The sequence below is a fragment of the Notamacropus eugenii genome, chromosome 5 (genome assembly GCF_028372415.1).
Source record: "Notamacropus eugenii isolate mMacEug1 chromosome 5, mMacEug1.pri_v2, whole genome shotgun sequence".
In the NCBI taxonomy this organism is placed as follows: domain Eukaryota; kingdom Metazoa; phylum Chordata; class Mammalia; order Diprotodontia; family Macropodidae; genus Notamacropus; species Notamacropus eugenii.
In genome coordinates, this window is record NC_092876.1 from 13,049,065 (window position 1) to 13,063,074 (window position 14,010).

At 42.1% G+C, this 14,010-nt stretch overlaps 1 protein-coding gene across 1 annotated transcript in view; it reads right to left on the bottom strand.

Moving 5' to 3' along the window:
• LOC140507332 (paired immunoglobulin-like receptor B) overlaps positions 1 to 14,010 on the bottom strand; it is a 62,951-nt gene that overhangs the window by 740 nt on the left and 48,201 nt on the right. The window contains exons 19-26 of the mRNA XM_072615444.1: positions 3,130 to 3,201; positions 2,828 to 2,863; positions 2,356 to 2,628; positions 1,882 to 2,175; positions 475 to 600; positions 339 to 381; positions 195 to 235; positions 37 to 92 (exon numbers count right to left, since the gene is read on the bottom strand). Coding sequence (XP_072471545.1) covers positions 37 to 92; positions 195 to 235; positions 339 to 381; positions 475 to 600; positions 1,882 to 2,175; positions 2,356 to 2,628; positions 2,828 to 2,863; positions 3,130 to 3,201 — 941 coding nt within the window. The remainder of the gene's footprint in view (positions 1 to 36; positions 93 to 194; positions 236 to 338; positions 382 to 474; positions 601 to 1,881; positions 2,176 to 2,355; positions 2,629 to 2,827; positions 2,864 to 3,129; positions 3,202 to 14,010) is intronic.

Consider the following 14,010-nt stretch of genomic DNA (forward strand, 5'->3'; position numbering starts at 1 on the left):
CCTCCCTGTTCCCTGCAGAAGAGATCTTTGACTCACAGCAGTGTCCTCCTGTCTGGTCTCTTCTGTCTGTCTGTCATCATTCACAGCAGCATCTGGAGGCAAGAGGAGAAGGCATGAGGGGTCAGGACCCTGGCTCTGCCCAGGACCAGGCTCTTCCCTCTGCCAGCCCAGGCCCCCCTGTCCCCCTCACTCACACAGGGTCTCCTCCAGGGGGGTCCCCTCCTCTGGGTCAGAGCTGGGAACAAGAAGGCACAGATAGTTGAGGGGGAAGGTCTGGGAAGGTGGGTAGGTGAGGAGGGGGAGGGTCTAGGGGTAACTGGAGTGTGTCTGGGCCCTACCTCCTGGTGATCTTCTTGTCCTCTGCCTCTCTGCCCCCATTCCCTGTAAGGAGAGGGAGAGCCAGGCTTTAGTGGGGCTCAGCTCATCTCCCATCAGGCCCTCAGCCCAGGTGCCCGCCTGATCCCAAGAACTCACTGAGTCTGGCCTGATGCTGCCTGCATCGATGGCAGAGGAGGAGGATGAGGAAGAGGAAGAGCAGGGTGAGGAAGGCTGAGACTCCCGCTGAGATGCCTGCTGCCAGACCTGGGGAAGCTGAGGATGCTGACCAAGGTGCGGAAAGAGTTACCAGGAGCCTGCAGGCTCATCCTCCACACTTGAGTTAAACCCTAGCTAAGGGCCTGTCCTGGTGCTGGAGAGGGCCCAGGGGATGCAGAGACAAAACAAGGCCCTGCTGGCTCCGTGGGCCTACGTTCTCCTGGCTGTAATCCTGCGATCACCAGCAAGTGAACCCAAGCATGTCGGCCAAGGAAGATGAGAAAAAAACATTTTTGAAGGGCTGGGGGTTGGGAGGGAGCAGGAAGGGGACAGGGGGAAGCCAGGAAAAAGACCAGTGCCACCTGGGACAGCTCCACCAAATGAAGGAGGGCCTGTGGAGGCAGTGATGAAGTTCTGGGTTCCAGTCTAGCCTCAGACCAATCCTAGCTGTGTGATCCTGGGCAAGTCACTTAACCTCTGCTGCAGCTTCCTCATCTGTAAAACTGGGGTAATAGCAGCACCAATGCCACATGTTGAGGGAGTAAAGGGCGATTTCGAGAAAGACTCTGCAGGAGGTGAGCCTTGGGAGGGCATTCCAGGGGTGGGACTCTGCTGGTGCAAAGGTTCAGAGGGAGGAGAAGAGGAAGAAGGATGAGGTCAGAGAAGAGGGAAACCTGGATCTTGACTTCGTGCACAGTCCCCTGCTTTTGTCCATCCTGAAAGGGGAATTCCTGGGTTACTCACTGAATATCATGTCCCCAAGGAAACTGAAAGACAGGTGGAAGCTGTGGAAATCTGTATGGGAGCCCCTGCCCTCTCTGGGCCTCACTTTCCCATCTGTAAAATGGGAGCGTAGATGAGTGATGGGATGGGTTCTAGTGAGAGAGATGTCTCTTGCCTCTTGACTTGTGCAGAGAGTCTCTGGTTACCTAAGGGCAGGAGGATGAGAGAACCTGGGACTTCCCAGTAAGAGAGAGAGAGAACACCACCAGCTGCCACCTCGGCTGCCCTCTGCCCTACTCCAGGTGCCCCCCCCCCCATGTACCCTGCCAACACATAATCTACATCCATGGGAACATCACTGGGGGGGAAAAGCTGGGGTATGATCAGAGGGCAGAACAGATCTAGAGGGATCAGGGAGGAGAGTCCTCACTGTCTCCTTCTCTGAGCTGGCCCCCTTGCCCAGACTCTCCATCCCCTCCCTCTGAGCCTCCTCCTCCTCCAGCCCTCCTGGTCCCTGGGGGCCCCTGGGCCAGGGCCCTGAGCAGGTGGGGAGGTGCCCCAGGGCCAGTGAGGGAGCTTAGAGGGTTAGGGGGCTGGGGAGAATGGGGACTGGGGCTCCCTCACCTGTGACCCTGAGCACCAGGGGATCACTGGAGGCTGACCACTCATAGGGCCTGGCACTCTGAAAGCTGTAGCATCGATAAGTGCCCTCTTGAGCAGTGGTCACAGCTGGCATGGAGAAGCTGGCCAGAACTCTCCTTCCATGGGCATGGGCCTTGCCTTGGGTGATCCTGTCTCCATCCTTGTACAGGACATATGTGTCAAACCACACTTCTGAGTGACAGAGGAGGGTAACGTTGTGTCCTGAGGCCACCTCAGAGCTGGGCAAGGCTGAGATGGAGGGTGGATCATACAGGCCTGGGGGAGGAGGAGGAGAGTCTGGAGTCAGAGAAGGGACATTCCTCCCCTCCCTGTGCCTAGGCTGGAGATGGGGTATTCACAGAGGAGCAGCCCATCCATCCTCCTCCCCTTCTTCTGGCTTCAAATGACCCAGAGTCAGCCCTGGCTGGGGTAGAGGGGTGGGGGCTCTCCTCTCACCTTTCACAGTCAGTGCCAGGGAGTCACTGGCCTCTGACCATGATGATTGGGTCTGGTAGAGACATTGGTAACTCCCAGCAGCATTTGCTGTCACAGGAGAGATGAGGAACTGGGCCTCCCTCCCAGTAGTAGACTCTCTCATGTGGTAATAGCCTTCCTTCAGCAGATCATACAAAACAGCCCCAGGGGGCCCTTTACACCAGAGGGACACAGGCTTCCCCTGAGGGATCACTAAGCCTGGCTCAGCCCTGAGGGAGGGTCTGGGCAATGTGTCTGGAAGAGAATCAGAGAACCAGAGCCCAGAGGGGCCTTTTAGCTCCTGGCCCCCCAGGTCTCACCCTTAGGGTCCCTCCCAGAATCATTCTATTTGTCTAGAGCCCCATCTTCGTTTGCCCTGGCTGCCCCTGGCTGGGGACAGCTCTCAGTGCTGAGCAGGCAGCAGGGGCAGGTGACATTTGGGGAAAAGACTCACCCTTTTGTGCCCAGATCCCCCTGCACAGACATAGCCCTGTAGGAGAGGCTCTGGGTTAGACTGGGCCTCCAATGCTTGAACCCACATCCTTGTGACCAACCCTGAGGGACAAAGGAAAGAGGACCCAGAGCCCCTGCCTGGGGGCTGGATGTAGAAGGGACAGCCAGACACCAGGAAACCTGGGTCAATGTCCTGGCTGTGCCCTTCATGTCCTGCTTTGTAAAACGGGGGAGTAGGGGTTGATGCAGTGATTTTGCGTCTCCCTCCCAAAGGCTGTGGCTCTCCCACTTCCTAGGACTTACCTAAGCAGAGCAGGGCAGAGAGTGTGGAGACCATCGTGGCCCCAATGTCTGGTGACAGGGTGGACCCATGAGCTGCTCAGTAGAGAATCATCAGCACAGGGTGTGGTCAGGGCTTTTCTTCCTCAAGTTATCCAATCCCCTGCCCTCTCAGGAGAGGTTAAAACTCCTTCCCCTTTCTGGCTTACACTGCATCAGTAGGAGTGGGCTGGGTTTCTGGAAAGGGGAAGCTAGATGACCCAGTGTGAGTTTTGGGCCAGTCAGTCCCTGCCCTTCTGTGGGCCTTGATTTCTTCCTCCGTACAATGGACAGGAGGTAAAAGCACCTTCCTTCTTCTAAGACTTTCTGATTCCCCCAAATCCACCAGCCAACAGATATTTATTGATCTCTACTGTGTGCCAGGCACTGTGCCACACTCTGGGGATTGAAAGAAAGGAGAAAAAGAAAGCCCCTGCCCACAAGAAGGTTACTGAGTCAATGGCTTCCTTTCCCAGAATCACAAATCTTTTGGTTTCATCTACCCTAGTACTCTTTAGCTAAGGAGAAGGAAAGATGCATATCATATCCCTAGGTGTATCAGGATGCATTTGATGAGCCACCTGGAATGGAAGAAAGGTGGTCCTTTACAGGGTACCTGTTGTTCCTATCTATAAATCTCTTTCCCCCAACTTACCCTTAGGTGCAGATTTTACAGGGTGAGGCACTCCTCTCAGCCACCACCACTGCCCATCTGTCTTTCTCTCCCTCTATATATTACAAAGCCAAGAGGACTGCTGACCAGGACTCCTTCTGACATCTTTGTGGGCACTAATGAACAGGTGTCTGAATCTTCTTGTCTCTCTTAGCAATGAATCTATCTGACAAGCGACTATCTGTGTAGTAAATGAGGAAGATCCTAATAGTTTTCTCGTCCCTTTCCACATGGTTGTTTGTGCGCCCTTCCCTCCTCATAATGTCTTTTATTTACCTTTTGGTGCACATACTTCCCTCTCCAGCAGGAAGGAAGTTCCTGCGGTAGGGGGAGGATGCTGTTGCTTATTTAGGGGTTCCTGTGACGTTTTCTTCCTTTCAATAAGACGGAATAATGCCCCAATGTACAAAGGAAGTTAGAGGGGTAGGGGGCCCTGGGTGCGTGGGTACCGCTGGTACTGGAGAACAACTGAGTGTTGTTGTCTGCCCTGGCCTCCTAATGCAGATCTCATGGGGTTGTTCATTCTGGGCTGCCTCTCATGCTTTCCGCAGCCCTGGGAGGTAGGAAGGGCCAATAGTAGCACCCCCACTTTCCACTAGAGAAGCTGAGAGCCTGAGAGACTTCAGCGATCTGCCCATGGCCCCTCTGCAAGATGTCTTAGATCCACATCCCTCTCTCAGTTCCTTTTCTCCAAGGGCTCCTCCTTCTGCTGCCTGCGTGTCTGCCACAAGGTCAGATGGTTGGAAGCTGCCCCTCCGTCAGCCCCTGCCCCTAGACCTTCTTCCTGGCCGGTTCTGGGGCCTAGCATACGCCTGACCCAGGCCTTCTTTTAGTCAATTTTATAGGTATAAAATGACACTTCAAAACTGTTGTAACTTGGCATTTTTCTAAACAATCATGATTTAGAAGCATTTTAAATATATGATCATATCTAGTTTTGGTTTCTTCTTCCAAAAAATGTGTGTTCATAGCCTTTGATCATATATCGATTGGAGAATGATGCATATTGTTCTAAATTTGACAAAGTTTTCTTTACGTGTGAGATAGAAGACTTTTGTCTGAGAAACTATCTATAAATATTTCCCCCTACTTTTCTACTTTCCTTCTCCTCTTGGATACATCAATTTTATTTGTACAGACACTTTTTAATTTAATGTAGTCAAAATGATCCATTTTATATCTGACAGTCCTCTTTATTTCTTGTTTATTCATAAATTCTTCTCCTATCCATAAGGCTGATAGGCAGTACTCCAAGTTCTTCTATCTGCCAGACTTCTTTCCGGTTTTTTTTAACAATTTTTTTTTTTAACCAAATAGTGTATTCTCATCCCACAAGCTTAAATCTTTACATTTGTCATACTCAAGGTTACTATAATCACTTTTGGCTGTGTATTATGTGTCTACTCTGTTCCACTGATGCCCCTTTCTATTTCATAGCCAGTACCAGATAGGTTTGATAATTACTGCCTTAAATTTTGTTTAAGATCGGTACGGCTAAACCGCCTTCTTTTACTTTTTTACATCAAGTCTTTCGATATTCTCTTCTATTGCTCTTCAATTAAATGGTGTTATTATTTTTCTCTCAAAAATAATTTTTTGATAATTAATTGAGATGGCTTTGAATAATGAGATTAGTTTAGGTAAAACTGTCACTTTTTTATATTGGCTCTGCCTCCCCCATGAACAATATTACTTGACTATTCAAATTGGACTTGATTTGTGTAAAGAGTGTTTTATACTCATATTCATGTATTTCCTGGGTTCATCATGGCAGATATACTGCCAAGTATATTATACCATCTACAGTCATTTTAAATGGAGGTTGTCTTAGTACCTCTTGCAGGGTTTTGTTGGTGATATATAGAAATGTTGATGATTTATATGGGCTTACTTTATATGCTGCTATGTTGCTAAATATTATGGCTTCAACTGACTTTTTAGTTGAATCTCTAGGAGTTTCCAACATCATCAGATTGTCCATAAAAAGTGACAGTTCTATGACCTCATTGTCCATTTTAATTCCTTCCATTTCTTTTCCTTCTCTTATTGTTATTGTTAGCATTTCTAATATAATATTAAATAATATTGGTGATAATGGGCACCCTTATTCACTACACATCTTATTGGAAAGGCTCCTAGCTTATTCCCCTTACAAATCATGCTAGCTGACAGTTTTAGGTAGGAACTTATGACAATTATAAGGAAAAATCCATTTCTGCCTATATTTTCAAGTGTTTTAAATCAAAATGAGTGTTGTACTTTATCATAAGCTTTCCCCAGATCTATTGACATAATCATATGATTTTTTCTTTTATTATTGATATAATCAATTGTGTTAATAGTTTTCCTTATGTTAAACCATCCCTATGTTCCTAATATAAATCTCACTTAGTCATGATGTATAAGCCTTGCAATCTATTGTATTTTATTTAAGATTTTTGCATCCATATGCATTAATGAAATTATTTTGTAATTTTATTTCTCTGTTTTTACTCTTCCTGGTTTAGGTATCAGCATCATATTTGTTTCTTAAAAAGAGCATGGTAGCATCGCTTCCTTGCCTCTTATTCCAAATAATTTATTTAATATTGGCATTCGTTGATCTTTAGATGGTTGATAAAATTAACTTCCAAATCCATATGGGCCTGGTGCTTTTTTCTTAGAAAGATCATTTATGGCCCATTGAATTTCTTTTTCGTTTCTTTTCTTTTAATTTTATTTTAGACTCAAACACCATAACACAAACAAAGAATAAAGAGAAAAAACATATCATACACTTAAATATAGAAACTTAAATACAAAGTAATAAAAGAAAAAAAAGCATGTCATGTGCATAGCAGAACATGAGAGAGGTTTCAAAATATGTAACAATACATATTCACTTCAAGAAAACCTATGTGATAAATATCACATGTTGTGTTGAGAACTGTCCTTGGCTTCCTTGTAACCTATTTCTTCAACCTTCTAACTAGAGATCCCTCCCTTGTCCTTTCCCCCCTCTGTATCCCCTTACTGTTATATTTCTACTGCATTTAGAAGACTTTTAGACTCATATGTATATATACATATATATGCACATAAGTACATATGTATATATACATATATATGCACATAAGTACATATATATATATGTGTATATATATATAGTTCCCTCTTAAACCCATTCTGGATGAAAGTAGGTTACCAGAACTCCCCCATCTAATTCCTCTGTATCAGTTCTTCCTCTTGCACCTCATTTGTATAAAATAATTCTTCTTTTTACTTGTTCCTCAATAGTTTTACTTTTTAAAATCATATCATACTCAGGTCTACTCCAGTCTTTCTTGTGAGCTACTCAATTACTAATGAAATCTTAGACACAAGTTTTACATTTTACATACATATAAAATAAATGATCTGTCCTTACTGAATTCCTTATAATCAATCTTTGGTATGTACTTTACATTTCTCTTGGCTCTTGTACGTCAAATCTTCTATTAAGCTCATTTTTTTTTTCTTTTAACGATATTGGAAGTCTGACAGTTGATCAAATGTCTATTTTTTTCATTCGAGATTTTGCTTAATTTTTCTGGGTATCAATTTCTTTTTCTAAAATAGGTCCATTTGAATATTCTCTTTTCTTTTCTGCTAATCTAGACCATTTTTATTTTTGTAAATATTCTTCCATTCTCCTTAAATGGATAAATTTATTGATGACTAATTGGACAAAGTGACTCCCAGAAATTGCTTTAATTTCATCTTCACTCGCGCCACATTCAAGTTTTTCATTTTTGAGATTAGCGACTTTTCTTCTCGCTTTTAAAACGTCACATACATCAATAGTTGGTCTACTTTATTTGCTTTTTCTAAAACCAAGTTCTAGTTTCATCTATTAATTCAATGATTTTTTTACATGGAATTTTATTAATGCCACCTTTAATTTTTTAGGATTTCCAGTTTGGTCTTTAATTGGGGATTTTTAATTTGTTCTTTCTCTAGATTTTTAAAATTGAATACTAATTTCATTAGTCTTCTATTTCTCTATTTTATTGGTATAAGCATTTAGTGATATTATTTTTCACTGCTTTTCCTGAATACCATAGGTGTGAGTATTTTACTTCATTATTGTTATTCTCTTTTACAAAATTACTATTTCTGTGGCTTAATCTTTTGCCCACTCATTCTTTAAAATTAGGTTACTTAGTTTCCAATTAATTTATAATCTGTTTTTCCATGGTCCCTTATTACATATGTTTATATGGCATCATGATCTGAAAAGGATGCATTCAATATTTTTTTTTGCATTAACTAAAAGAATTTTATGACTTGATATGTAGTCAATTTTTATAAAAGTACCATGTACTGCTGAGAAAAAGGTATATTCACTTCTATTTCTATTCAATTTTCTCCAGCTTTCTTTCATATTTAACCTTTCTAAGATTTTACTTATCTCCTTGACTTCTTTCTTTATTTTATGTTTAGATTTATCTCATTCTGAGAAGGGAAGGTTGAAATTCCCTGCTATTCTTGTTTTGCTATTTGTCTCCATCTGTAATTTACTTAGTTTTTCCTTTAAAAATTTGGATACTATAGCATTTGGTGAAAATAGATTTAGTACTGATGTCACTTCAATGTCTATGGTACCTTTGATCATAATGTAGATTTTCTATTTATCTCTTTTAATTAAATCTATTTTAGATTTAAATTTGTCTGAGATCATGATTGCTATAGCAGCTTTTTTTTTTACATCAGCTGAAGCACAATAAATTCTACTCCAGCTTTTTATTTTTATTCTATATGTATCTTTCATTTTTAAGTGTGTTTTTTGGTAAACAACATATTGTCAGATTCCACTTTCCAAATCGTTCTGCTTTCCTTTCTGCTATCCTTTCCTGTTTTATGGGTGAGTTCTTGCATTCACATTCAAAGTTATAGTGACTAGTTTGCATTTCACTTCATCCTATTTTTCCTCACTCTTAATTCTTCTCTCCTCTTTTTACTGAGTTATCCCTCCTCAGACATCTAATTAATTTCTAATCACTGCCTTTTTAATCTACACTTCTAAAAATTTCTCCTTAATCCTCTCCCTTTACCTTCCTATTCCTTAATCTACCCACCCTTCTGAGTTCCCTCCTTTATTGTCTCAAACTCCTGTTCTTCAGACCACTCTTTTAACGTAGAAGCTGCTAATTCTTGTGTTATCATAATTCTAACTTTTTTTCTAGTTGTTTGTCGTATTGTCTCCTTGATCTGGGAACTTCAAAAGTAGCTAAGATGTTCCTGTGAATTTTCTGCTGAAAATCTATTTCATGTGGTGATTTTTAAAATGTCTATTTTATCCTCTAGTTCTAAAAATTAAGGTCAATTTTCTTTAATAAGTTCTTGGAGTATAGTGGCTAGACTCCTGCTTACTGGTATTGTTTAGAGGCTTCCTAATCTCTAATCCATTTTCCTGACCTCAGTCTAATATGAACTCCATATGCTAAGGCAGGTAGCTGTTTCAGAATTCTATTATAAGAGCTTTACCGTACCATGATAACTGAAAGATATGGTGAAAATGGTATCATTTCCATCAAGGGGGGAAAAGTGGTTTCATCCTTTCTTATACTGTCTCTCCTTGATCTGTTTTCCAGGTCAGTTGTTTTTCTAAAGAGATGTTTCACATTCTCTTCTGTCTTCATTCTTGTGATTTTATTTTATTGTTTATTGGTGTCTTATGAATTCGATGGGGTGATAGGACCAGGACCCTTAAAAGGAAAAGACCATGTCTTTAAAAGCAGCCCAGTCCCACACATTTCAGCAGACCACTGGTGCTTAGCCCAAGGCAATTGAGCTAACTCAGCCTTAGATACTCAATAATCCTTTTCACTGTGACTCTCTGACCACTTAACTCCTTTCTTTGTCTGCACCTGGCCCATGTCAGGTCACTTGGTTGTTGTCTTTCATTCATGAAGAGGACCAAAATGACATCACTATGCCAGAGTCAAGTCCAACTTGTCCAACTGTGGCTGATCGGACCAATATGAACTGGGAATGCTCTACCACAGGCTGGGCATAGTCTGTGTGAACATTTGGGGTGGATATTTCAAATTTGCACATTCTGCATTTTCTTTGAGCAGTTTCAATTCTACTTTGCTCATAGAACCAGCACCTTTTCCAATGTGGGCACACCATGTTGAGTGGTCCTGTGCCAGTGTTTCCCATGTCACACAATCAATTATAAAGTTCCTAACAGAGACCCTGAGATTGTCCTTGTGTGGCTTCTTCTGACCACCATGTGAATGCTTGCCCTGTATGAGTTCTCCATAAAATAGTCTTTTTGGCAAGCATATATTTTGCATTCAAACCATGTGCCCAGCCCATCAGAGTTGCGCTCTCTGAAGACTAGTTTGAATACTTGGCTTGTTGTTGTGTTTGTCCTTCATTCTCACAGACAACCATGACATCAAGATGATGACATGACTTGCAGATGACTTTGATTTGAGTGAGGGAGGGCTGTGCAAGGTCACCAGCCTCACTTTCTACTCCAGAGCCAGCTGGGGTCAGTGGCTAGATATTCATCAAGATGACTGGAGATGGCCCAGGAGGCAATGGCAGACCCTGGCAGACCCAGGTCTTATCAGATTCTCACTTTGAGTGAGATACAGCACTTGGTGTTTGAGCAAGAAATCTAGCCACTAAACCCGAAGGAAAAATGGCAGCTTTTGGCCATTGAGGTACCTTCCCCTGGGCAGAACACCCCAGGCCAGGAGGGTGAGAAGGAGAGAAGAGGAGCTGCTACTCACTCACAGGTTGTGTTTGCATTCTTGAAGAGGACCATGACATCAAGATGATGACATGACTCTCAGTTGACTTTGATTTGATTGAGGGAAGGCTGTGCATGGTCAGCAGTTTCAGTTTCTCCTCCAGAGCTATTTGACTCCATTTGTCCTGATGAATGCTTGGCAGTTTAGTTTGAGAAAGAACCTCAGTGTCTGGCACCTTTTCCTGCCAGATATTTTCATAATTTTCCTAAGATCATTCAAATGGAAGAATTCGGTTTCCTGGCATGGCACTGGTTGACTTTCTAGGTATCACAGGCATACAACAATGAGGTCAGCACAACTGCTCTGTAGACCTTCAGTTTGGTAGTCAATCTAATACCTCTCTTCTCCCATGCTTTCCTTCATAGCCTCCCAAACGCTGAAATGGCTCTGACAATGTCCGTGTCAACCTCATTATCTATATGTACATCCCTAGAAATTACACTACCAAGGTAAGCTAACTTATCCACTGCATTCAAAACTTCTCCATTTGCTGTAACGGATGGTTCCACATATGGGTGGTGTGGTGGTGGCTGATGGAACATCTGTGTTTTCTTGGTGTTAATTATTAGGCCAAAATTAACACAAAAAGTAGAGAATTGATCCATACGTTGTCACATCTCAGCTTCAGAGGCTACATTGAGTGTATAATCACCTGCAAACAGAACATCATGCACCAACCCTCCCTCCACTTTGGTCTTGATTTTGGACTTGGCCTTTTCAAATTGAAGAATTTACCATTCGTGTGGTAGCTGACCTTGAGTGTATGTTCCTCCTCACTGAAAGCATTTGACAACATGGCTGAAAACATCCTACTAAAAAGCATGAGAGCAAGCACATATCCTTGTTTCACTCCATTGGTGTCTGGGAAAGCAGGACAGCATTGTCCATTATCTAGAACCTGGGCAAGCATGCTGTCATGAAAGTGACATACATAGCTGAGGAACTACTCCTGGCAACCAAACTGTTCCTTAATCCCATCAAGATCTTTTCATGGATGCTTTCTACCTTTTTTGCATCAGTCTCATCCTCATGAAACCTGTAGAGTCACTAAGAATGTCTGCCCAATCCTATTGGCATTATAATAAACCCTGCTATTTTGACGGGGCAAATAAGTGGTGCAGTGAATAGAGCACTAGTGCAGGAGTCAGGAGCACCTGAGTTCAAATCTTACCTCAGACACTTGACACTCACTAGCTGTGTGACCTTGTGCAAGGCACTTAACCCCAATTGCCTCACCCTGGGTCATCTCCAGTCATCCTGATAAACATCTGGTCACTGGATTCAGATGGCTCTGGAAAAGTGAGGCTGGTGACCTGCACAGCCCTCCCTCATTCAAAACAAAGTCAAATGCAAGTCATGTCATTATTTCTCTGATGGCATGGTTTTCTTTGACAACGAAGGACGAACACATGGGCATGGCTATTTTGACTGAGAGAAGGTTTGAGTGGTTGAATTCTTTCCAGGCAGACTCACCCATATGTACCCTTACTTTTCAAGGTTCCCAGCACCCCATACCATATCAAATTCATTGACTTCCCTTTACCCAAGTTTAGTTTTTCAAGAGTTATTTTCTTCTGTAAGTTTCTGGATTTCTTTTTCTAATGGGTTGACTTTCTTTTCATAATTTTCTTGATTTTCTTCCATTACTGTGCATGTTGGGGTGCTTAGTGAAACAGTACTTCAATCAGGCCAGAGCACCCTGCAGGAGATCAGGTCATACCAAGCTCTTCCCTAGTAGTCTTAGGTTATCTCTGCTCTACCCTGACTTTTAATTATTTGTGCCTCTCCAAGTTCACTTTGAGGCATTATTTTAATTTGTTTGGGGGGGGGAATTTTGGACAGCCAGGTAATTTCCTGCCCTATTCTGCCATCCTTCCAAAATCCTATGTTGATAATTGAACTGCTTCTTGCAGAATACTTGGAGTTTTTGGTTTTTTCTTTTTTTTTATGGTTGGTTTTTTTGTTTGTTTTATGTGAGAATTTTGGATTTTTTGTTATGACATTCTTTGAGTTATTTTTTTGAAGTACTGATAAATAAAAATTTTTCATCATTATTTTTCCTGGTAGATATAATGTAGGCAGTTTTCATTTATGATTTCTTGAAATATAGTGTCCAGGCAGTTTTTAGTCACAGTTTTCAGAGAGTTTACTGATTTTCTGAAAATTTATGGAATAAAAGAATCATGTTCATAACACAGAATAAAAGTGCACATGAAACTGCAAATTTATTATGTACCATTTTCTATGTCTTTTAAATGAGTAATAAAGTTATTATGTGAATTTCTTTGTTTCTTTTTTAGTTCTCTTTTATTTACTTTAAAAAATTATTCAATATTTTATTTTCCCCCAGTTACATGTAAAAACAATTTTAACATTCGCTTTTAAAACATTGAGTTCCAAATTGTCTCCTTCCCCTCCCTACCCCACCCCAACCCCATTGAGAAGGCAAGCAATTCAACATAGGTTACATGTGTGTAGTCATGCAAAATACTTCCATAATAGTCATATTGTGAAAGACTAACTATACTTCTCTCCATCCTATCTTGCCCCTCACTTCTTCTATTTTCTCTCTTCTTTCATCCTGTTTCTCCTCGAAAATGTTTTACTTCTGACTACCAAAAATTCTGGAAACGATGGGGACTTCTTCAATCTTTCTCCACTCAGCTTCTGTGATTCCTTAGATGAAAGTTCCTCAGATGAAATTCCTTGGGGTCCAGTATGCTTCCTGACAGAGCTGCTTCAGGGACTGACTGCTGTTTGCCGATTCAGTGGAGTTGGGCTGGAGGTATTTCTTTCAGATCAAACCTCAGCCCCTCTGGAAGCCCCATCTTTTCTGAGGAGCTCTCAAGTTGTTTTAGGAGGACAACCACTGTACCCCTGTATTTTGCTGCTCCACTTTCATTTAATGACAATTTTATGTCTGTTTGTGGAGGAAATCGGGACAGCCTGGAAATTTCTGACCTCTTATGCCATCTTCCCAAATTTACTGACCCTTCAAGTCTCTCCTGGGCCTCTTTTGCAAATTGGTTCATTTAACAGATATCTGACATTCTCTTCTTCTTTTTTTCTGATCTTTCAGTTTGGTTCTAATACTTCTGGATGTCCCATGTAGTCACTCATTTTTTTGGCCTCCACTAGTTTTCAGAGTGTACTAATGAGAGAAGGATCATTATGGTCTTGTCAGTTGTTTATTCTCCTTCCAAATTTTCACTCCAATGAAGTGAATTCACCTCTTATCTCTAATTTATTCATCTAGGTATCAGTATTCATGAAGTCCTTGTGGAAAATATTTCCCTCCTCAACATGAGCTATTAATGAGAATATTAATAATGCCTGCCTCTCTCAGCATGGGAGTGTGGATACAATGAGATCCTCTTTGTAAAGACCTTGGCAAACCTTATGGCACCA